At 60.7% G+C, this 23,445-nt stretch overlaps 3 protein-coding genes across 4 annotated transcripts in view; 1 reads left to right on the top strand and 2 right to left on the bottom strand.

Moving 5' to 3' along the window:
- Positions 1-4,604, top strand: part of GATAD2B (GATA zinc finger domain containing 2B) — a 42,269-nt gene extending 37,665 nt beyond the window's left edge. For both annotated transcript variants that reach the window (XM_074929097.1, XM_074929099.1), the window contains exons 8-11: positions 475-677; positions 1,449-1,559; positions 1,945-2,062; positions 2,380-4,604. In XM_074929097.1, coding sequence (XP_074785198.1) covers positions 475-677; positions 1,449-1,559; positions 1,945-2,062; positions 2,380-2,513 — 566 coding nt within the window. In that variant the 3' untranslated portion in view covers positions 2,514-4,604. The remainder of the gene's footprint in view (positions 1-474; positions 678-1,448; positions 1,560-1,944; positions 2,063-2,379) is intronic.
- Positions 4,605-10,758: 6,154 nt separating this feature from the next.
- SLC27A3 (solute carrier family 27 member 3) lies at positions 10,759-14,027 on the bottom strand. The gene is made up of 10 exons (XM_074929267.1): positions 13,540-14,027; positions 12,861-13,070; positions 12,614-12,772; positions 12,402-12,526; positions 12,121-12,315; positions 11,937-12,027; positions 11,636-11,834; positions 11,374-11,471; positions 11,153-11,283; positions 10,759-11,074 (listed from the first exon to the last, which is right to left on the bottom strand). The coding sequence occupies exons 1-10, from the start codon at positions 14,015-14,017 to the stop codon at positions 10,898-10,900; spliced, it is 1,863 nt and encodes a 620-aa protein (XP_074785368.1). The 5' UTR covers positions 14,018-14,027; the 3' UTR covers positions 10,759-10,897.
- Positions 14,028-14,692: 665 nt separating this feature from the next.
- Positions 14,693-23,445, bottom strand: part of INTS3 (integrator complex subunit 3) — a 43,813-nt gene continuing 35,060 nt past the window's right edge. Inside the window, exons 23-30 of the mRNA XM_074929237.1 lie at positions 22,274-22,349; positions 20,146-20,259; positions 20,017-20,065; positions 18,552-18,719; positions 16,846-16,946; positions 15,705-15,777; positions 15,449-15,605; positions 14,693-15,323 (exon numbers count right to left, since the gene is read on the bottom strand). Of these exons, the coding sequence (XP_074785338.1) occupies positions 15,246-15,323; positions 15,449-15,605; positions 15,705-15,777; positions 16,846-16,946; positions 18,552-18,719; positions 20,017-20,065; positions 20,146-20,259; positions 22,274-22,349 (816 nt within the window). The 3' untranslated portion in view covers positions 14,693-15,245. The remainder of the gene's footprint in view (positions 15,324-15,448; positions 15,606-15,704; positions 15,778-16,845; positions 16,947-18,551; positions 18,720-20,016; positions 20,066-20,145; positions 20,260-22,273; positions 22,350-23,445) is intronic.

Below are 23,445 nucleotides of genomic sequence, written 5' to 3'. Positions count from 1 at the left end.
TTAACCTTTTTAGTGAAGAAATTTTTCCTAATACCCAGTCTAACCCTTCCCTGGGGCAGCTTGAGGCCATTCCCTCGGGGCCTGGCGCTGGGGCCTTGGCTCCAGAGACTCATCCCCCCTCTCTGCCCCCTCCTGGCAGGGAGTTGCAGAGGGCCAGGAGGTCTCCCCTCAGCCTCCTCTGCTCCAGACTGAACCCCCCCAGTTCCCCCAGCCGCTCCCCAGCAGACCTGTGCTCCAGACCCTGCCCCAGCTCCGTTGCCCTTCTCTGGCCACGCTCGAGTCATTCAATGGCCTTTTTGGGGTGAGGGGCCCAACACTGAACTGAACTCCACCACATCCCTCAGCACTGGGTCAACCCCTCCAGGGATGGGGACCGTCATGCCCTGGGGTGGAGGGGACAGTGTGAGAGCTGTGGCGGGGAGGGGGGTATCTGTCCCATTTTCCCACTAACTCCAGTTCTTGGTGACCCCCCAGGGAAAAGCTGCGCGTCCCTCCTGCGTGTGGAGCCCTTTGTCTGTGCCCAGTGCCGCACCGACTTCACCCCTCACTGGAAACAGGAGAAAAACGGGAAGATCCTGTGCGAGCAGTGCATGACTTCCAATCAGAAGAAGGCGCTGAAGGCCGAGCACACCAACCGGCTGAAGAACGCCTTCGTGAAAGCTTTGCAGCAGGAGCAGGCAAGTCGCTGAGCTGCGCCGCTGGGACACGTTTGTTCCGGGAGAGCCTGGAGCTCCCCGGCCCTTCGGGCACCTCCAGCCACGCGGCTTTTCGTTGGGTCGGTCGGGCTTCCCCACGTGTGAACTTCGAGGCATTTGGCTTCTCCGTGGGGATGCCCAGCTCGCCACGTGGGGCTTCTAACAGCGAGAGGCTGATGCTGAGTGTCTGGAGCTGCTCCTCTCCCTTTGGGCCGTTTTTTTCCACCCCCCCTGGATTCGCACCTGCCTCCCTTCCCTGGTTTTGCCACCAACATCCCTGGAGCTTGTGGGAAGTCACTTACCCTGCTCGCTTTTCTGCGGAAGGCGGGGATCTGCTAAATTTTTAGAGGCCTTGGGGTAAAATAAACCAGAATCATCATTTGTGAACTGTAAAAAAAAAAAAAACCAACCTAAATATGAAGCGGAATCTCGCTGCTGACGAATGGTTTGCGCCTGTTTGAGAGCAAAGAGAATCCTGGGGCTGTTTGTAACAAGTGGGTGCGGAGAGAGAAAAGCTGTTGGTGTTGGCTGCGGCGAGATTCCAGTAACACCTTGGGAGAGCAGCCGGGTTTTTAGTGGGTTTCCAACAAAAAGAGGCGATCGCGGCGTGTGGGGAGGGACCCGCTGCCCCCCACCGCGGCCGGGGTCGGTGTGAGGGCTTGGGGGGGGGCTCAGCTCGGTCCCGGTGCGTCTCGTTGAGGTTTGAACGGTCCGGCGCGTGCCTCTGAGGGTGCTTTTGGTTCTTGGGCTCAGGAGATCGAGCAGAGGCTACAGCAGCAGGCGGCCTTGTCCCCCACCGCGGCCCCGGCCGTCTCCAGCGTCAGCAAACAGGAGAACATCATGCGGCACCACACGCTCCGGCAGGTGAGCCCCTCGCTGGGAGCCCACGGCGAGCGGTCCCCGACGAGGAGCAGGGAGGTGCGAGCGCCCCGCTGCTTTCTCTCTGGGCTCTGGCTCCCTGTTTTCCTGGGGGCTGCTGAGTTGGTTTTAACCCCAGCCCCCTGCGCCCCGTTGCCCTGGGGGTCCCTCCGTTGCCAATCCTGGGCCACCCGGGCCCTGCGATCCACTGCCCGGTGACATTCCTCCCCAAGAGCCATCTCCAAACTTGTTCTCCCCATACCAGCCAAATAAAAAAAAAAAACCCCAAACCCCACGATTTAATTCTTCACCCTCTGGCTGCAGCTCCTGTCGCAGCGACTGCTTCCAGATTAACGTGCCTTCCACCCATCTTTCTTCTCCTCTTCCTCAGGCTCCGCAGCCCCAGAGCACTTTGCAGCGTGGCATCCCCACCTCTGCCCGCTCCATGCTCTCCAACTTTGCGCAGGCGCCCCAGCTCTCGGTGGCGGGGGGTCTCCTCGGCATGCCAGGTAACGGCGGGGGGGGCCCGGGGCTGGACAGCTCAGGCTGCACCCACTTTGATTTTTTTTTTTTTTGGGGGGGACGGCGGGGAGAAGCGGGCTGTATTGCCACCAACACCAGCTGGTAGTGACGGTGCCTCGTCCCCCTGCAGACCTCTGCCACTCTCAGAGGGTGCGTTTGGGTTAAATTACCACTTTCTAGGTAAAAAGCTGGGAGTGTTGTGGCCGGCTCGCTGGGCTCGGCCCCAAAGTGACCACCTCGAGGCAGCCGCGGGGCTAGAGTGTGTTGGAGGGGGTCCCCACTTGCTTTTGTCCCCCCTCTGCAGGTGTTAACATCGCTTACCTGAATGCTGGGATCGGAGGCCACAAAGCGTCGAGTTTGGCGGACCGGCAGCGGGAATATCTCCTGGATATGATCCCGCCCCGCTCTATATCGCAGTCCATCAGCGGACAGAAATAACGCCTGTTGACCGTCCCCCCCCCCCTTGCCCCCCCAGCCAAGCCTTCCCCTTCCCCACACCCTCTTCTTCCTCCCCACTTCCGTCGCATGCAGTGCCTGTACTGGTGCCTACCGTACACGGGGAAAAAAAAAAAAAAAAACAAAAAAAAAAAAACAGACGAGAGATTAAAAAAAAAAAAAAGAAACAAAAAACCCACAAATGACAAAAAAAACCCGCCTCGTACAAAAAAAAAAAAAAAAAGAAGAAAAAAAAAGAAAAAAAAACCATTTCAAACCTTCAGCGACCTGTCCTTTTTCCAAACCTTAACTTCTTTGGTTTTCTATAGCAGTGAGAGGTCACTTCCTTTGCCCGAGGTCAGAACAATGTCTGCTTGAAATCAGCACTCTACATGTGTTAAAGCTTGTTTTATGCTATTTTTTGTAATGACAAAGCATAGAATTTTTAATTGTGTTGTGGTTTTTTTTTTTTGTTTTTTTTTTTTTTTACCCCCCCTTTTTTTTTTTTTTTTTTTTTAATTCTTCTCCCTCCTTTCCCTCCTTTTTTGCTAAATGGATGGTTAAACCTTTTTTTCCTTTCCAGAGACTTTGTAAAGGGCATCCGCTCGACATTAAGTGACCGTTAAATTTTTGTTTAAAGGGCAGCCTGTGCTGACTCACGGGGAAACACGGGGGCAAAGAGATGCGATGGGCTGGAGCCCGGACCCCGCCGTCCGTGCTGGGGTGCTACAATTCCCTTGGCTCGGCAGAAGAAGGCAGGAGACGCCGCTCCCCACACCTTAGCCGCCGTCTGGCTCCCCGGAGGAAGGGAGTTCGCTTCCGTGAGGGACCCTCGGGCTCCATGGACGGTGCTGGCAGCCCCCCCCGAGCGACCCGCGGAGCCCGGCGGGGCACGGAGGGGTGTCGCTGGCGCCCGGCGAGCCCCCGGGGGCGGGGGGGGCAGCTCTCGGCGGGCTCTCGAGCGGACTGCGACCCACCCGGTGGCATCGGGCGTGGTGAGTCCGTGTCCCCCCCCCGTCCCGTCCCCCCTCCCGCCCTCCTCTCTCCTCTCCCCTCCGCGCTCTTGCATGTTCCGGAGCCGCTCTCGGTCGTCGTCGTCGTCACCGGCCCTCGCGGACACGATGGGGGACGGCACCGAACGAACCCAAAGCAAGAAATAAGCCGCGAAAAGTCGTCTGAGAAACGCTCTATTTGCACTTAACCTTCACACTAACGGGCCCTATCCCTCCTCTTCCTCCTCCTCTTCCTCCTCCTCTTCCTCCTCCACCCCCCTCAGCCAGCAGAAATCACGCCCCGGCTGCCGGGGAGACCCCGGCGGAGCCACCCCCGTTGTGTGTCCCCCCCCACCATCCCTTCGCCTCCGCCGGGACCCCCCCCGGCACCCAAACTTGCCCAAACCCGAGCGTCCGCGCAGGGTTTTGCTGCTCCCGGGGTTTTCCTGAGAGTTTTCAAAATTTTTTTTAATTATTATTATTAATTTTCCTTTTTTTTTAAAAAAAAAAATAATTTTCCCTGACGTCTCCATTTTTCTCGTGCAATTTCAAAGCGCCAGCTCACCCGTGGGGAGGTGCTTGACGGGGTCGGGGGTGGGGGGGCGATTGGGAGCTTCCCCCCCCCACCCCACTACTGGGGACTCGGCGCCTTCTCTCCCAAAATGCCCCCCTCGACCGGTGGGAGGGACCCCCACCCCACCAACATCCCCCTCAATTCAATGAGCACTTAACCCCCGAGGGGTCTGGGTGCCCCCAAACCCCCCCGCTCCCCCCCCCTCCGGGGCCCTCCAGAGGCAAAAGGATTTTTTTTTTTTTCCCTTTTAAAAATTTTTTTTGAAGCTAGTGAAGCGTAGTGGTGTATATATATATATATTTTTTTTTTTGTGGGTTGGTTTTTTTTGGTTTTTTGTTTTAATCTTGTTTAGCTGGCTCCCCCCCCTCCACACACCCCCCCCACCTTGGGACGCTGAGATCCTTTTCAAATCTCCCTGCTTCCACGGGAGCACTTTGATGTATCGTTTCTTCTTGGATAAACCTGAGTTTTTTGGGTTTTTTGGGGGTTTATTTTTTTTATCGGCTTATCCTTCACACACCCCCCACACCCCCCCAAGACCCTTTGATGTGGTCGAGCCCCCCCCTTTCCCTCCCATCCCTCGCTCAAGTGCCATTCTCCCCCGTCAGGTGTTACCGAGAGGTACGAGGTGACCTGGGCGCATGGGTTGAGATTAAATTATAAAATTTTAAAAACAAAACAAAAAAAAAACCACAAAAAAAAAAAAAGAAAAAAAAATACAAAAAAACCAAGTGCAATACTTAATGCCGAGTCTCTCCCGTGGAGGGGGGGGGTGTGGGGGGGGAATTGGGGGTACGGGGGGGGTGGGGGGCGGACGGAGGGAACCGATGGAGAACAAGATGCCGACTTCATGGTGCTATAAGTGAAATCCGCCCCCGGGGACCGGGGGGGACCCCTTTTTTTTTGCCCACCCTCCCACTTTTAGAGGGAGGGTCCTATGGGGCCGGGATGGGGCGGGCGCCTCAGCCCTGGGGTCTGCAGGCAGTTCCCCCCTCCCCACCCACCCACCCCCAAAAAAAAAAAAAACAACGGACCCCCAAAACTCTGCCTGTGGCCCTGTGGGGGGAGCAGGGCCATCCCTGGGCCCCCCCCGAGGCTTTGGCTGTGACCTGCGCAGGTTTAACAGTTTTATTATTATTATTATTATTATTATTATTATTTGGCTTGAACCCCACCCCAGCCCCCAGGGATGTGATGTACGGTAGAAAATCCTCTTTTTCCTTTTTTTTTTTTATTTTTTTATTTTTTTCCCCTGGATACAGAAATAAGGATTTCTTTCCCGCTTTTGTTCGCGTTTCTTTTACAGCTAGGGGTAGATCCGCTTGTGAAAATGCTTTTATCGGGACTTTTTTTTTTTTTTGGGGGGGGGGGGGGGGTGTTGGTTTGTTTGTTTTTTTTTTTTTTGGTTCCTCCAAAGGCATAACCCGTCCCTCCTCTAACCTCTCCCCCCCCCTCCCTGCCTCGACCCTTCATTAGCTTATGATATTGCTGCCGAAATGTTATAACAAGGACTCATTCGTGTATATAAGCTATTTCTTGACACATTAAAAAAAAAAAAAAAAAGGATAAAAAAATACAAAAAAAAAAAAATTGTACATTGTGTAGAAAAAAAAAAAAGAGGAAAAAACAAACAAACGAACGAAAAAAACAAAAAAAAAAACAAACGGAAAGCGAACCCGCCTAGCCATGGGTGTTGTGGAAGTCGTCACGTCCTTCTCGTAGTGTGACCTCGTGTGTATGACATGAAACGTGCAAAAGGGGGGTTCCCGGCGGCTCGGCTCGGCTCGGGGGGGGGGGGGGGGGGGGCGAGGGGGGGTGGGAAATGGTGCTGGGGGGGGGACACAGGGGACCGGTGGCCCCCCCCCCCGGCCCCGGCGATGCACTGGTGGCGGCGGCCACCTCCCGAATCTGTGCCTTTCACACACACGCAAACTCGGGGGCCCCCCCCCCGCGGCACCAGCAGCCCCGGAGGCAGGGAGGGGGTGTCCCACAAATTAAAAAAAAAAATAATAATAAAAATTTTAAAAATTTAAAAAAAAAAAAAAAAAAAAAGGGGAGGGGTGGGCAGCGCGCTGAGCACGGGGGGAGCGGGGCCGGGGGGGGGACGAGTATTATAAACTGTAACTGTATTTGCACTGTTTTTATTATTGCATTGGCATATATACAATATACATCTATAACAACCTGCGGTCTGCGGCCTCCTTCCTCTGCCCCCCCCGCCCCAACCACCCAGCAGGGACATCGGCCCCCCCCCGATTTGCAGGATTTTAGGCCCAATTTGAGGGATTTTTTTTTTTTTTTTTTTTTTTTGGTCTTGACTCGTAGGATTTTTTTTTAGGCCTCAAATTTGCAGGCTCAGTTTGTGGGGTTTCATTACGAATTTGCAGGGTTTTAGGCCCAATTTGTGGGGTTTCTGTCCTAATTTGCAGGGGTTTAGGCCCAATTTGAGGGATTTTTTTTTTTTTTTTTTGGTCCTGGGTTGTGAGATTTTGGTCTCGACTCGTAGGATTTTTTTAGGCCTCAAATTTGCAGGCCCAATTTGTGGGGTTTCATTCTGAATTTGCAGGGTTTTAGGCCCAATTTGTGGGGTTTCTGTCCTAATTTGCAGGATTTTAGGCCCAATTTGAGGAATTTTTTTTTTTTTTTTTTGGTCCTGGGTTGTGAGATTTTGGTCTCGACTCGTAGGATTTTTTTTAGGCCTCAAACTTGCAGGCCCAATTTGTGGGGTTTCGGTCCGAATTTGCAGGGTTTTAGGCCCAATTCGTGGGGTTTCTGTCCTAATTTGCAGGGTTTTAGGCCCAATTTGAGGGATTTTTTTTTTTTTTTTTGGTCCTGGGTTGTGAGTTTTTGGTCTTGACTCATAGGATTTTTTTTAGGCCTCAAATTTGCAGGCTCAGTTTGTGGGGTTTCAGTCTGACTTTGCAGGATTTTTAGGTCCAATTTGTGGGGTTTCTGTCCTAATTTGAGGGATTTTTGGTTCTGGTTCGTGAGATTTTTAGTCTTAATTTGTAGGATTTTAAGCCCCGAATTTCCAGGATGAATTGGTGGGATTTCAGACCCCGTTTCCAGGATTGTAGGCCTAATTGGTGGCGTTTCAGTCCTAATTTGCAAGATTTTAGGACTGATTTTCAGTGTTTTGGGTACAGTTTGTAGGATTTCAGTTCTAATTTGCAAGATTTTAGGCACAATTTGCAGGATTTTGGCCTGTTTCCAGGATTTCAGATTGAATTGGTGGGATTTTTGCTCCAGTTTCCAGGATTGTTGTCCAGATTTTTCCAGGCCCATTTTGTGGCGTTTCCATCCTAATTTTCAGGATTTTTAAAACCAATTTTCAGTGGTTTAGGCCCAGTTCGTGGGATTTCAGTTCTAATTTGTATAATTTTAGGTACAATTTGCAGGACTTTGGCCTGTTTCCACGATTTCAGACCAAATTGTTGGGGTTTTGGCTCCAGTTTCCAGGATTTTAGGCCCAATTTGAGGGATTTTTTCATTCTAGTTTGTGAGATTTTAGTCTCAATTTTCAGGATTTCAGGCACAATTTGAAAGATTTTGGTGTGTTATCAGGATTTCAGATTGAATTGGTGGGGTTTTGGCTCCAGTTTCCAGGATTGTAGGCCAAATCTGCAGGCCCAATTTGTTGGGTTTCAGTCCTAATTTGCAGGACTTTTGGCCCAGTTTGAGGGATTTTTGGTTCTAGTTCATGAGATTTTAGTCTTAATTTGTAGGATTTTAGGCCACCAAATTTCCAGGCTCAATTTGTGGGATTTCAGACCCAGTTTCCAGGATTGTAGGCCTAGTTGGTGGCGTTTCAGTCCTAATTTTCAAGATTTTTAAAACCAATTTTCAGTGGTTTAGGCCCAGTTCGTGGGATTTCAGTTCTAATTTGTAGGATTTTAGGTACAATTTGCAGGATTTTGGCCTGTTTCCAGGATTTCAGACCAAATTGGTCCGGTTTTGGCTCCAGTTTCCAGGATTTTAGGCCCAATTAATGGGTTTCAGTCCTAATTTGCAAGCTTTTAGGACCAATTTGCAGTGTTAGGCCCAGCTCGTAGGATTTCAGTTCTAATTTGCAGGATTTTTAGGTAAAATTTGTAGGATTTTGGCCTGTTTCCAGGATTTCAGACCGAATTGGTTGGATTTTGACTCCGGTTTCCAGGATTGTAGGCCAAATTTGTGGGGTTTCAGTTTTCATTTGCAGGATTTTAGGCCCAATCTGCAGAATTTTAAGCCCAGTTCATGGGATTGCTGTCCTAATTTGCAGGATTTTAGATACAACTTGCAGGATTCTGGCCCCAATTTCCAGGATTGTAGGCCAAATTTGCAGACCCAATTCATGGAGTTTCAGTCTTAATTTGTAGAATTTTTGGCCCAAATTTCCAGGATTTCAGGGCAGGTTTGTGAGCCTTCAGATCTGGTTTGTGGGATTTTAGGCCCCTATTTGCAGGATTTGAGGCCAAATTTGGCGGATTTTAGGCTGAATTTCTGGGATCTCAGGCTAAATTTGTAGGATTCTGGTACCAATTTGCACAAATTCAGCCTCAGTTTGTAGGATTTCGGTCCAAATTTGCAGGATTTCAGGCCCAATTTGAGGGATGTTGGTCCCAGTTTGCAGGATTTCAGCCCTTAGTTACAGCATTTTAGGCCCAGTCTGGAGGCTTTTGGGCCAAATTTCTGGTATTTCAGGCCAGATTTGCAGGATTTTGGTACCAGTTTGCAGGATTTCAGGCCCGATTTGCAGTATTTTGGTCCTGATTTGTAGAATTCTGCTCCTGACTTGCAGGATTTCAGCCCCAATTGCAGGATTTCAGTCCCAGTTTTCAGGATTTCGGTCCCAGTTTTCAGGATTTTGGTCCCAGTTTTCAGGATTTCGGTCCCAGTTTTCAGGTTTTCAGCCTCAGTTTGCAGGGAAAAGGCACAAAAGCAGCTTTAGGGGAGGAGGGGGGGCGAGCGTAGGGCAGCCCCAGAGCCAGATGGGTTGGGGGGAGCATGATGGGGGGGGGCGGGTGGGTGGTCCCCCCATTCCTGGACACCGTCACTGTTGGGGTCACCCCCCCCCATCTCCCCATCTCCCTCAGTGTCAGGATCCAGCCTGAGCGGTGCTCGGGCAGCCCCCCCCTTCCCCTCCCCAGCTTGGAGGGGTCAGCTTGCCCCCCCCCAATCCCCTGGTTTGCACCCCACCAGCTCCAGTGTGGCCCAAGCAGGGACCCTGTGCCCCCCAAGACTCCACGTCCTTTAGGGTGCACAGTACCCCCCACCCCAGCACCTCAATTGCTCCCTGCAGTGCCAGCCACCCCCAGTACCCAAATTTCTGCCCCCCCCCCCCTCCCCAACTTGGCCCTTCTGCTGCCTCCTGCACCCCCAAACCCATCCTGCCCCCCCCTCCTCGCTCTGCTCCGGCTGTTCTGGGGAACAAGCATCACCCTGACCCAAGCACGGCAATCTGGGGGGGGGGGGGGCAGCCACAAGCGAGGTGCAGGGGTGGGGTGGGGGGGGCACAGCTCAGCTGACCCAGGGCGGGGGGGTGGGGGGGGCAGGAAGCCAGGCTTTTTGCACAAATTTAAGCTTTTTTGTCCTTTTTTTCTTTTTTTTTTTTAATTTTTCTTCCCCCCGCCCCCTTTTGCATTGTGTTTGAAATCTGGTTTAATGACGAAGCGAAGCTGGTTCAGTGCTGCCAGCTGGGGATGCGGCAGCTGAGGACAAATAATAAGTTTTGGGTTTTTTTTTTTTTTGGAGAAAGGATTAAAATAAAATTTAAAAAAAAAAAAAAATCACCTTTGTAATATTTATCACTTGCAAGCTATGTTTAATAAAGAGGAATGGTTTATAACTTTCCACATGGCTGGTGTGTTGCCTTGGGGGTGTTCCGGGGTGGGAGGGGACCCCCCTAAATCGAGGTGAGGATCCCCCACCCCAACTGAAGTGGGACCTCCCGCGTCATCGTCCGTCTGTCCGTGTCCGTCTGTCCCCACAGAGCCCCAGGGGACGGCGGGGGGGTGGTGGTGGCGTCGGTGTCCCCTTCCCCAAGCCTTGAACCCTTGGGGGACACATCCTGCCCCCAGAGGTGACCCCCCCGTCGCTTCCCTCCCCATTCTTGCAGCGACACGACTTGCTACAAAAAGAGTTTATTTGCCAAAAAAAACCCCCAACAACCGAAGAGGAGCATGTTTGTGGATATAAAGAGCAGGACCCCGGGGTCGGGGTGAGGGGGGGGGGGAAAGGCACTGGTGGCTGGGGAGGGGCAGGCACCCACGGGTGGGGATGGGGACACGGAGGGTCATGGGGAACCAGGAGGCACTTGGGGACAGTGGGATGGATTTGGGGACCCCCAGGAAGGACGTGGGGTACCCAGGGATGGCAGGATGGACGTGGGGACCTGCAGGATGGACATGAGGATGCTCAGGACAGATGTGGGGACCCCCCAGGATGGATGTGGGGTACCTAGGGATGGCAGGATGGATGTGGGACCCCAAGGATGGATGTGGGGACCCCCAAGATGGATGTGGGGTACCTAGGGATGGTAGGATGGACATGGGACCCCCAGGATGGATGTGGGGTACCCAGGGATGGCAGGATGGACATGGGACCCCAAGGATGGATGTTGGGACCCCCAGGATAGATGTGGGGACCCCCAGGAAGGACGTGGGGTACCCAGGGATGGCAGGATGGATGTGGGGACCCCCAGGATGGACATAAGGATGCCCAGGACAGATGTGGGGACCCCCAGGATGGATGTGGGGTACCCAGGGATGGCAGGACGGATGTGGAGGACCCGTGGGGGCACCCGCTGATGGTGGGACGGACACGGGGCGCCCGGGCGGAGTCTAAATGCGGAGGCGTCCGTCCAGGACCCCCTCCCAGAGCGCGGGGCCGAGGGGCACGTAGGCTTTGGTGGTCTCGTCCAGCAGGAAGAGGGGGTCGGGGACGCGAGCCGGGTCGAAGCCCTCCTGCGCCAGCCGCACCTTCTGCTGCTTGAAGGTCTCCGTCATGGCCAGGCGCTCCTGGGAGGGCAGCGGGGTGGGTTGGGGACCCCCTTGGGCACCCCCACAGCTCCTGCCGGCCGCTCCCCACCCCTTTACCTGCAGCCGGAGGAAGCGGGGCCGGGCGTAGGGCGGCAGGAGCTGCTCCACGTGCCGGTAGAGCGCGGGCCCGTCCAGCCGGCAGCCGGGGCGCAGCACCAGCGCCGCCATCCCGGCACGACCCTCGTGGCCTGCGGGTGAGGGCAGAGCTTGGGGCGGGGGGCACTGCTGGGCTGGGGGGGGCGAGCGAATGACACCGGGAAGGATGCGGGGGGCAGTACCTGGTACGGTGACGCCGTAGACGGTGGCTTCTTGCAGGGACTCGTGGGCCACCAAGGCTTCGGCCACCTCCGTGGTGGCCACGTTCTCGCCTTTCCACCTGGGAGGGGGATGACAGCGATGAGCAGGGTGGGGCCGAGCACCCCCCCCAAAACATTTGGAAGGGCTGAGCCCCTCCCTCCGGCCCTGCAATGGATGGGGGGGGTGGGGCTGCAGCTGGAGAGGGGGGTCGGGGTGTCCCCCGTCGCTGGGGGCCTCTGGCACCTGTAGGTATCGCCGGTGCGGTCGCGGAAGTGGACGAACTGGGCCGCATCCTGCTCCATCAGGTCACCGGTGCTGAAGTAAGTGTCACCCTCGGCGAAGACCCCCCGCAGCAGCTTCTGCTCCGACAGCTCCCGGCTGCCGGCGTAGCCCAGGAAGGGGGTCCGGGGGGTCACCGGGGCAATCAGCAGCCCCGTCTCGCCTGCGGGGATGGGGACACGTGTCAAGGCGGCGGGGGGGGGGGGGGGACAGGGGACACAGGACACCCCTGGGGACCCCCTAAACCTCCATCCCCGCCACTCACCCGTCCCCACGCGGATGCAGCGTCCGGCCGCGTCCCGCACCGGGGCTCCCGCCGTCACGTCGTAGCGGACGATCTCGAAGGGCGAGAAGAGCTGGGGAGAGGGGCCGGGGGGGGGGGGGCTCAGTGTCCCGGCGGGGACAGGCACGGGGCCAGGGGGACACACAGCACAGCCCCCCCCCCTCACCTTGTAGATGAAGCTGCTGCGCCCCACGGCCCCCGGCGTCCCCGTGTAGTTGAAGAGGGTGACGTTGCCCTCGGTCATCCCGTAGGTCTCCACGATGCGGATGGCGCCGAAGCGCCGCAGGAAGCGCCGCCACACGTCGGGGCGCAACCCGCTGCCCACCGCCAGCCGCAGCCCGTGCTCCCGCTCCCCGGGGCGCTGCGGGGACACGCCATCAGATCTGGGCGGGATGGGGGTGCTCCATGGACAGCCCCCCCCCCAGCCCTCAGCTCCCCGCCCCTGACCTGGGGCTGGTTGACCAGGTAGCGGCAGAGCTCCCCGATGTACTGGAAGACCGTGACCCCCTCGGCGCGACAGTCGTCCCAGAACTGGCTGGCTGAGAACTTCTCCTTCAGCACACAAGTGGCCCCTGCGGAAAGGCGAGGTGGGAGGGGGATCAGCCGCCCCCCGAAATGTCACGGGGCTCCCCACGGGGCCCCCCCCCGGCCCTGCTCACCGATGCCGATGCAGCCGACGATGCCCAGGAGGGACCCGGCCATGTGGTGGAGGGGCAGCGCCAGGTACACGACGTCCCGGCTGGAGGCTCCCACCAGCTCGTAGAAGCTCAGGCACATGATGGACTTGAGGTGGGAGACGCGAGCGGCTTTGGGGAGACCTGCGAGGGGAGGGTGATGCTGTAGAACCGCCCCCCCCCCGGCCCCACTCCCCATGGGGACCCCGTCCCGCCGGACCCGGGCACCCACCGGTGGTGCCGGAGGTGAAGATGTAGAGGCAGGTGTCGTTCATGTCCTGGGGCTGCCAGACGTCCTCGGGCTCCAGCTCCTCGGAGGCCGCGTCCAGCAGCTCCTGGAGGGCCACGACGCCGGGGGGGTACGGCCCCGAGCCCAGCACCCACACCGCGACGTCATCCTCCCGCAGGCTGGGCAGGATGGGCTCCACCGCCGCGAACAGGTCTGCGTGGGGACGGGGGGGGGACACAGGCTGGCGGTGGGAGGGGATGGGGACCCGTCCCCACCCGTGTCACCCTCAGGGACACCCCCAGCCTCTGGGGACACCCTCAGCCCCATTTCCACCCCCGGGAGGGGGGGGGCATTGCCCAGGGTGACCAGGCAGGATCTGGTTGGGAGCAGTTTGGGGGACACCCGTGTGTCGTGTCCCCCCCCCCCTATCACCCTGAGCTGAACCACCGCGGTCCCCCACACTATCCAGCGCCCCCCCCCCAGTGTTAGGGACCCCCCCACACCCCCCCTCGGTCCCCCCAAACCCGCTGCTCCCCTCGTGCCCCCGCTCCCAGCCCATCCCTGGAGCCCCCCCGCACCCCTTGGAGCCGTTTTCACCCCCGATGCCGCCCCCCCCCTTCCCTCAGCCCTTCCCCCCGGTACTCTCCGGTCCCCCCCCGCTCCCCCCCAGCCCGTTTCTCACCGTCCGCCACCAGCAGCGCCCGCGCCCCGCAGGCGCGCAGGCAGTGCCGGAGGGCGCGGGGGGGCAGCGCCGTCCCCAGGAAGGCGGGTCGGGCCCCCAGCGCCGCCAGCCCCAGCCACCCCCAAACGAACCGCGGCTCGTTCCCCACCAGCAGCCCCACGGTGACCCCGGGCCCCACGGCGCCGGCCCCGCCGCCCAGCGCCCGGCCCCGCAGCGCGTTGGCCACCCGCGCCACCCGCCGCGCCGCCCCCCCGTAGGGCTCCGCGCCCCCCGCCGCCCGCAGGAACGGCCGCGCCGGCGCCTCCCGCGCTGCCCGCAGGAACCGGGCGGCCAAACTGCAGCCGCCGCCCCCCGCCAGCGCCCGCCGCCGGCACCGGGCCGCCCGCGCCGCGAAGGCCAGATCGGCCCAAAGGTGCGGCCGGAGCAGCCGCTGCAGCAGCGCCAGGGCCGCCAGGGCCGCCAGCAGCGCCAGCGCCATGGCCCGCCGCTCCGCCCCCGCCCCGCCCCGCGACACGCCCCCGGGACACGCCCCCGGGACACGCCCCCTAGGACACGCCCCCTGGGACACGCCCCCTGGGACACGCCCCCCCGGGACACGCCCCGACACCCCCCGCCCCCTCGCACATTGCCAGTCCTGCCCCCCCCCTCCCCAATCGTGTCCCCATCGTCTTCGTCACTGCCGTGTGTCCCCCCCCCCCCGGGTCCCCAGGCCCCGCCTCCTCGCCACGCCCCCCCCGTCCCCCCCCAGCCCCTCCATCATGTCCCCGTCCCCAGCCCAGCCCTGTTTGACCCCCCCATGTCCCCGTCCCGCCCCCAGCGCCCCCCCCATGTCCCCGTCCCACCCCCAGCGCCCCCCCACGTCCCCCCCAGCCCCATCCCCCTCTCCCACCCCCACGGGCCCCCCCCTCATGTCCCATCCCCCCCCCTCGTGCTCCCGCCTCATCCCAGATTTCCACTCCCGTGTCAGAGGGGGGGGTGTGTGTGTGTGTGTGTCACGCTGTTGGGGGGGTGTCACTGTTCCCGGGGCCCCCCCGGGGAGATGCGACACAAAGAGATGGCTCCTTGTACAAAACATCCGAGAGGTTTTTTTATTGTTGTTTTTTTTTTAAAAAAAAAACACTTTAAAAACGCTAAAGAGCTCTTGGGGGGGGGGGGGGGGCGACAGGAGAAGCCTCGTCCCGTCCCCGTCCCCCCCCCGTGCGGGCACTGAACTGAACCCGCTGCCTGATGGGGTGGCGGGGGGGGGGGAGGCGGTGTGGGGGGGAAGGGGGGGTCGGTGTCCCCTCACCCCCCCCCCAGGCAGGGCCACGAGTCCCCCCCTCCCCAAAGCATCCTGGAGCAGCAAGTCAGTTCGCACCGTTTATTTACATCTTATATGAAAATAGGGGATGTGTGATAGACCCCCACCCCCCCCCGCGCCCCCCCCTTCCCCTCCCCGTGGTGCCGCAGCCGCTCTTGGGGACACCCCCCCCGCCCCCCACCTCATCCCGTGGTAAAAAGGAGCTAAAAAGTCAAGTGGGGGAGTTGGGGGGGGCAGCCCCGTCCCCGCGGGGTCCTGGCGTTGGTCGGGGGGGGGGGGGGGACGACGTACACCCCCTCCACCCCCCCGCCGATCTTCTTCCCGTCCTGGCAATGGCTTTTGGGGCCACCGGGGAGCACGGGGACCCCGCGAGCGGGCCGGGGGGGCCGGGGGGGGGGCAGAGCCCTCAGTCACTGTCCGAGCCCACGGCGGAGGAACCTTTTCTTTTCCTTTTGGCGGGTTTGGGTTTGGTGTCTTCTTCCTCCTGCGAGCGGGTACAGAGGGGGAAGTGGGGGTCACTGCCATCACGGGGGGGGACCCCGCTCCTGCCTGCGCCTCCTCGGGCTGCGGATGTGGCCGAGGGGGGCCGGGGGGGGCCGGGACACTTACCGAGGCGCTGCTGGAAGCCGACTCCTCCTCGTTGTTGGGCGGCTGCGCCGCGTTCTTGCGGCTGCGGGGGCTGGACAGGGTGGCTTTTCGGCGGCTCTTGGGGGGTTTGGTGGAGGAGTCTTCATACTCCTCTGCCAGGGAGAAGAGGTCGCTGAACCTGGGAGGGAGGCAGGGAGGGAAGAGGGGGGGGGGGTTTTCTCAGGCACTTTCGGGGTCCTGAGGCCTCCCCGTGCCGGGCGGGGACGGAGAAACTCACTTCATCTTGTGGGCTTCGTCGCAGCTGGCCTGGACGTGCTGCAGCGCCTGCAGGATCGGGGTTTGGCTGAAAACTGGGGAGAAAGCGGTAGGAACGGGGGGGGGTCAGAGACCTGACAGTGGGTGCCCCCAGGCTGGGAAACACCCCCACGCACACCCCACACTCACACACCCCCACCACACACACACCCCGCTGGGGTTTTGGACACAGGCAGCGTCACAAGGGGCTCCCAGTATGCCAGAGTGTCCCAGTTCCCAGGTGGCAGCTGGTGGGGCCGGGGCCTGTCCTGGCTGGGGGCGGGGGGGACAGAATCACGGAATCCTCTGGGTTGGAAAAGCCCCTGAAGCTCCTCCAGCCCAACCATGACCCTCCCCCTGACCCTTCCCAACTCCCCCAGATCCCTCAGCGCTGGCTCAGCCCGACTCTTCAACCCCCCCAGGGATCCCGGGGACTCCCCCCTGCCCTGGGCAGCCCATTCCAACGCCCAACAGCCCCTTCTGCACAGAAATCCTTCCTCAGAGCCAGCCTGACCCTGCCCTGGGCAGCTTGAGGCCATTCCCTCGGGGCCTGGCGCTGGGGCCTTGGCTCCAGAGACTCACCCCCCCTCTCTGCCCCCTCCTGGCAGGGAGTTGCAGAGGGCCAGGAGGTCTCCCCTCAGCCTCCTCTTCTCCAGACTGAACCCCCCCAGTTCCCCCAGCCGCTCCCCAGCAGACCTGTGCTCCAGACCCTGCCCCAGCTCCGTTGCCCTTCTCTGGCCACGCTCGAGTCATTCAATGGCCTTTTTGGGGTGAGGGGCCCAAAAATGAACCCAGGAATCGAGGGGCGGCCTCCCCAGTGCCGAGCCCAGGGCTCAGATCCCTCCCCTGTCCCTGCTGGCCACGCCAGGGCTGGTACAAGCCAGGATGCCGTTGCCCTCCTTGGCCCCCTGGGCACACTCTGGCTCATTCTCACCCCCCCAGTCCCTCTCTGACCGGCAGCTCTCCAGCCACCCCTCCCCAGGCCTGTAGCCCTGCCGGGGGTTGCTGTGGCCCAAGGGCAGCCCCCGGTGTTTGCCCTCCGTGAAACTCCCCCAGTTGGGCTCAGCCCAGCGCTGAGATCCCTCCGCAGCCCCCCCCTCGAGCCCACGGGTGCTGGGACGTACAGTTCTGTTTGGTGTTGGTCAGGTTGAGGCGGAGGTTGTCCAGGTGCTCCAGGATCTGCTCCAGGGTGAGCTGGGCCAGCTTGCTGCTGGAGCTGCGCAGGCTGAGGGCGGAAGAGAAGCGCCCGTCAGCACCCCGCTCCCCCTGCCCACCCCCAAAGACAAACCCCCAGATTGTGGGGGACACCCCCCCTACCCCCTGCATGTCTCAGCCCCAAACCCCCAAGATGATGTGGGGGCACCCAGAGGCTCCTCGGGGATGGGGAGCAGCGTTTTCCAGCTCGGGCAGGTGTGGGGTGCCCTGGGGCTGGTCTGCGCCCGCTGCTCCAGCCCCGGGATTAAAGGGATCAATCCTGCTCAGCGTGCTGGCTGCCCCTGGCCGCTCCAGGGAGCGTTAAGCGCCCGGTGCTGAGCCCCGGTGCAGGATGGTGAGGGGTGGCAGCACCCGGGACGGTGCCAACAGCCCGGGGCTCAGCTGGCCGCCCGTTAATTAGCGGGGATTAGACCTGGCTACGGCTCAGACCCCGGAACAGCAACACAGTGGAAAGGGCCGCGCTGCTCAGCCGTGAAGGGCCGTTAATTAACACGGAGGAAGAGATGAAGGTGCAGATTCCCCCCCCCCGCAGCCTCTTCGGGGGCCCCGGAGGTGGCCGAGACGCGGCTGGGACCAGTGAGATCCCGGCGTTGGCAAAAGTCCCGGCGAGGCTTCGCCCGAGGGGCCGCTGGGTGCTGGGGGGGGGGTCCTTGGGGGTGTGGGGGTGTCCTTGGGGACACGCAGCCCTCGCCGGGGTGGCAGCGCGGGGCTGCTCTCCTTCCCCAGGACACTAGATGTCCTTCCGACTCCAGCGAAGGGCCGCGGGCACCCGAGCGGGAAGGGGCTTCCCGCGGTGGGTTGGGGGCTGCCGGAGAAGCTGCCCCCCCCTCCTCTCCCTGCTGCCCCAGAGCCCCGCAGCGAGCAGCTGCTGGTGGGACTGGCCATACTGGTGCAGCCCTGACCAGCGAGGAGCTGCCTCGCAGCCCGATGTTGGTCTTTGAGGCTGGATAAAACGTTGGGAAATCACCCGGGGGGAGCCAAGCGCTGCAGAAAGAGCTTCTGCCTCCCTGCCGAGGGCTGGGGCGAGGTGGCCCATGGGCCACCAGGGCCAGGAGCTGGCTGCAGCGTCCTGTGCCGCTCTCCCACCCGTCCAGCAGGGCGGCAGGGAACGAGCCCTCCGTCCCTTCCCTCCAGGGACCAGGAACCTCGCCTGGGGGAGCTGGGATTAAACCTCCGCAGGCTACAGCTTGGCCCAGCTTTAGTCCCTCCGCTCTGACGGACCCTGATCCCACCCACCCCAGAGGCTGCAGCGTCCCAGCAGAAATTAACTGCAGGATCGTTTTTTTTGCACCAAAAGCTGTTCTGGAGACACCCAGCCGTGGCCGGGCCGCAGCAGGGGAGCGCCGGGGCTTGGCACCGCTTCAGGAGCGGCTGAAAGCGCATCCCCGCGCAGCTCGGGCACAGAAGGGTCGGGCTGGCTGAACTGTCAGCCCAGGCGAGATCAAAAAGCCGCCTCCCGCCCAGCTCCGGAGCGGAGCCGCTGCTCCGGGCTCTGCCGGCGTGTGGGTGGGCAGCGGCACCTCCCCGGCCTCCAGGACACGATGGCAGAGCCCGGCCCGTGGTTCCCGAGGGCAGGGGAAATGCTGTGCCCCCCCCCCCCGCCCCGGCCCCTCACCTTTGGCGTTTTCGTGGTAAACTGTTGTTCTTGATCAGCAGCGATTTGATGTGCTCGGCCAGGAGGTCGTCGTGTTTGATGCACCAGTGCCGCAGGATGCTTGTGGTGAACTGGTCGTCGGGGTGGCAGGGCCGGCTCAGCACCATCTTCACCATCTCCTCGCTGGGCCTGCGGGGAATGGGCACGTGAGGAGGAAGGACGAGCGGTTTTCACAGAATCTCAGAATCACCCGGGTTGGAAAAGCCCCTGAAGCTCCTCCAGCCCAACCGTGACCCTCCCCCTGACCGTTCCCAACTCCCCCAGATCCCTCAGCGCTGGCTCAGCCCGACTCTTCAACCCCCCCAGGGATCCCGGGGACTCCCCCCTGCCCTGGGCAGCCCATTCCAACGCCCAACAGCCCCTTCTGCACAGAAATCCTTCCTCAGAGCCAGCCTGACCCTGCCCTGGGCAGCTTGAGGCCATTCCCTCGGGGCCTGGCGCTGGGGCCTTGGCTCCAGAGACTCACCCCCCCTCTCTGCCCCCTCCTGGCAGGGAGTTGCAGAGGGCCAGGAGGTCTCCCCTCAGCCTCCTCTTCTCCAGACTGAACCCCCCCAGTTCCCCCAGCCGCTCCCCAGCAGACCTGTGCTCCAGACCCTGCCCCAGCTCCGTTGCCCTTCTCTGGCCACGCTCGAGTCATTCAATGGCCTTTTTGGGGTGAGGGGCCCAAAACTGAACTAAACGTGTACCCGACTCAGCCAGGACCCCCCCCTGCAGCCACTTGAGCCTGATGGGAGGTTTCCAACCTGGATATCTCAAGTCTGCGGAGCCGCTGTGCCTGGAGGGACCTGGCACAGGAGCCTGGGCACAGCTCAGATGGCACCAAACTTCCCAAGACACCACCCAGAACCCACGCAGCAGCCCCGGCTCCCGAGCTCAGGGGATGACGGGCAGCATTCAGCCTCCTCTGCTTCCCCGAGATGGCTGGCATGCAATTCCTCCAGGCCACCAGCCACCCCCGAGCTCCCTCCCCGCGGGGGGAGAAGCGCTGCTGCCCGCTGGCAGCCCGAGCTCGCCCCTGCGCTCTCCATCCCCGCGGGCTTTTCACTAACGCGATTTAGAGCTGGGATTAGATCAGCCAGCCTCGTGCACGGCCTTAATGAAAACAAATGAAAGTTCCTCAGAGCTCCTCTTCCCTCGGAGCAGCAGGATGCGGGCAGACACAGCCCAGACGGACGCCGAGGCAGCTCTAGTGCCGCTCCCCGCGGGAGGCGGGTGACAGGCTCCAGGACGTGCAGGGGGACAAGACAAACAGCCCGTCGGCACGTGGGTGAACGACGGGCGCTACGGCTGGGGTCCTGTCACACGCAGCCACCCTGCTCTGTCCTGGGTGGTGTCCCCTTGTCCCCAACACCCGAAGGTGCTCGGGAAAGCCGGGGGGCAGCCCCGCAGGAGCCCCCTGCGCAGCGTCGCGCTCGGCGGCACTTACTTCTCTCTCCTCAGCTGCAGCAGCAGGCAGGATAACGCCTCGGGGTGCTCTGCGGAGGAAAGGACACCCTGAGCACAAGCTCCGGTACCCTGCGCCCACCTCTCCCCCCCGCCCCAGGGCGCAGCTCACCTTTGTATTTGAGGTGCTGCAGGATGGGGATGATGGTCTCCAGCGGAATGCTGTGCGCGAGGAAGAGCTGCCAGGTGCAGTACTGCTCAAAGGTCTCCCAGTCCAGGCTCTGAACTAGGGGGGGGAAAGTGCAGGATGGCGAGAGGGACGGGCCAAAGCCACCACGGACACCCCTGCCCGGGGACAGCGCGGCTCCCGCCCCGTCTTCCACCCACCCCGGACAGGGGAGAAGGTCCCGGGGTCCGAAACCCCCGGCAGCTGGCCCCCGGGGTCGGCTCTGCCAGCTGAGGCAGAGCTGCAGAGTCACTAAAGCAGCTGCTGGGGGCTCAGAGGGAGAGAATTAATGAGGCTTCTTAATTAATGGGCTTGGCCCGCTGCTGCGTGCAGCTTATGTAACACCCCACTTGGATCCGGGCAGCATCGGATCGGGGCGAGGGGGATTCTCTCCCAAAACACTCGCTGGCCCCCGTGCACTGAGCTTGGGGTGGCTCTGCCCGAAGTCCCCCCGGCCCAGGGGGCTGTGGCCAGCTCTGAGGCTGGGTGGGAGCCACAGGGAAAATGGAAAGGGCTTTGCCACCGCGTGCCGGGCAGCGGCCTGCGTGGGGGTGAGCCGAGGTCCAGTTAAAAAGCAACAAGGGGAACGGGGTCACCCACTGGTGATCCTGGGGGGAAAGGTGAGGAATAACACGAGGGAGAGAGCACGGGCACCGGCCTTTTCACAGAAAGAATCCCAGAGTCATTCCGGTTGGAAAAGCCCCTCGGGATCAGCGAGTCCAACCCTCAGCCCGACTCTGCAAAGTTCTCCCCTACCCCACATCCCCCCACAGCTCATCCCAACGGCCCTGAAACCCCCCCAGGGATGGGGACTCCCCCCCCTCCGCTCTCTGACCACTCTTTGGTGAAACATTTTCTCCTCCTGCCCAGCCTGACCCTCCCCTGGGGCAGTTTCCAGCCGTTCCCTCTTGTCCTGTCCCTGATCCCCTGGGAGCAGAGCCCAGCCCCAGCCTCTCTGCAATGTCCCGTCAGGAGCTGCAGAGAGGGATGAGGGCTCCCCTCAGCCTCCTCCTCCTCACCCTGAACACTCCCAGCTCCTTCCCTGGCTCCTCACAGGATTGATTCTCCAGCCCTTCCCCAGCCTCGTCGCCCTCCTCTGCCCTCGCTCCAGCCCCTCCAGATCTCTCTCGGATTGAGGTGCCCAAACCTGGACACAACCCTCCAGGTGTGGCCTCCCCAGGGCAGAGCACAGGGGGACTGTCACCTCCCTGCTCCTGCTGGTCACACTGTGGCTGACACAAGCCAGGAGGCTGTTGGCTTTTTCTCCACAGTGGCCAAGGGGACGCGGCAGAGGGCTGAGCCTGCGCCCGGGAGCTTTGCTCTGTTAGTTCAGGATGGTCCAAGAGCCAAACTAAACACCAGCGAGGGCCCTTCTGCTCTTGGGGTGTCACACTCAACAAAAAACAAAGGGAAATCCCGATTCCAGCCATTCTGACCACCTTTTTGCCATCACTTCCCAGCTGCCCTCACCACTGCTGCACGGCACAGGCCACGCGTTTGCACCAGGACAGCCCTGGAGAGGCTGCAGGGCTGGGGGAGACTTCAGGCCTTCCCTCTTTCTCGGTTTCTTTTTGGTTGTGTTTTTTTTTTTCTTGTTGTTGTTTGGTTGTTTGGGTTTTTTTCCCCTGTGCGGGTGTGCAGAGCCCTGGTTACACCTTGCCTGGCACTGCGGTGGGCTGGGGAATCATCCAACCAGCCTGGTAAAAACCATTCGAGCTTGGGTCACGCTGCTAAATCGAACAATCCGATTTAGGGCAGCGATCCTTTACACAGCAGCAATAATTCCACGAGGAAATCCACCCCGAGAGCCTCTGGGGACGCTGCGTGAGCTCTGCAGGGCTCTTCCCACGGCGGCGTGGCCACGCGTGATGTTGCCGACCACGTGCAGCTCGACACGGGCTACAGCCCTCCCGAGCAGAAAGGGCAAAGCCCTGGTGAAGGCTGCGGCCTTCTGCCTTGCCAGAGATTTGGGGCGTCTCTGAAAAACGGGGACCCAAAGCGCAGGAAGGTTTGGGGGTGCCCAGAAACCCCCCGCCCTCGCCGAGATGCTCGTGCTCGCAGGAGTGTTACTCACTCAGGATGTTCAGCACCGAGTCTTTCCGAAACATGACAAGGTTCCCCATCATCACGTGGCACACCAGCTCCTGCAACTGGGCCGCAGAGAAAACGGGGTTAACGGGGTGCCTGGGCTCTGCAGAAGCCTTTAGATGCAGGGGAGCACCGGGCAGGTCCAGAGAGCGAGCAGGGAAGGCGTCGCTCTGCCCACATCAGCCATCTCTGCAAAACCAGGGATCCAGAAACCCCGTGGGCTGCAGGTGGCTCATAAATCAGAGCTGGGCTGAGCGGCTCCAGGGGGAGGCAGCTGCTGCGAGGGACCAGCCGAAGGGAAGAAGTAGTGAGAGGTTAATGGTTTCACACATCAACACCCAGGCTGGGGAGCAAGTGTCACGCAGGACAGAGAGCAGATCCCCGCGGGCTGGGCCAGGGCGGGTGGGGACGGTGTCACCCGCCGGGGACCAGCTCCTCGTGCCCCGGGGCCAGCAGTGGCGAGGGCTCGGCAGCCTGCTGGGAAAGCTCCGACCCCCCCTGACCTTTCTGCTGGGGGCCCTGGGCTGCAGGATGGGCGCTGACGCTACGGGAGCCTGCCCGGGCTGCACCGAGCCAGGCGGGGAGCTGGGGAGCCCCGGTTCCCTGCCCCTGCGCTGCCAGGCTCAGCTCCAGGGCGCCCCTTGGCTCTCATCTACCTCCCCCCGCTGCTCCTCGGCCTCTGGGTCCAGCCTGCTCGGGCGCAGGGTGCTGGGGGCACGCGGAGCTGCCGGGGCTCTGACCCACAGACCCGCCGTGGGCCGGGCGCGGGGGCCACGCAGCCAGAGCATCGTGGGGAAACAGATGAAGAATAACAGGAAGGAACGAAGGAATTGGAGAAGGGAGGGGAGAGGAAACGCCACGGGCCTCTGCTGGGAAAAACAAAACCTTTGCGTTTCAGCACGGGGCAGAGCCCAGGAGCAGAGGAGTAAGAAGGAGGCGGGGGGGGGGGGGGGGGTCAGGGCATCATGACTCAAAACCTTTCCTGTACCCAACGTCAGCTCCAGCCTGCCAAGCAAAACTTGCTGGCGAGGCGTTCTGGCCCCTGCGCAGCTGGGAAAAGCACGACGGGCCGGGGATGGTGTATAAATAGGGCGAGTTAAAGGGTTATCAACAGATCACGCTCCAGACGAGCCCAGACAGCAGAAACACGCAGCCCCG

Source organism: Athene noctua, chromosome 29 (genome assembly GCF_965140245.1).
Source record: "Athene noctua chromosome 29, bAthNoc1.hap1.1, whole genome shotgun sequence".
Classification (NCBI taxonomy): domain Eukaryota; kingdom Metazoa; phylum Chordata; class Aves; order Strigiformes; family Strigidae; genus Athene; species Athene noctua.
The sequence above is the reverse complement of the archived record's forward strand: the minus strand, read 5'-3'. Positions and strand labels throughout refer to the sequence as shown.

Excerpts from the sequence above, each read along its gene's own strand:
- SLC27A3 (XM_074929267.1), bottom strand. The coding sequence starts at position 14,017 with ATGGCGCTGGCGCTGCTGGCGGCCCTGGCGGCCCTGGCGCTGCTGCAG. Across the intron at positions 12,527-12,613 it reads CGTCGGCTGCATCGGCATCG|GGGCCACTTGTGTGCTGAAG; the intron begins GTGAGCAGGGCC and ends GCCTTTCCGCAG. Across the intron at positions 12,316-12,401 it reads ACCTGGTCAACCAGCCCCAG|CGCCCCGGGGAGCGGGAGCA; the intron begins GTCAGGGGCGGG and ends GTGTCCCCGCAG.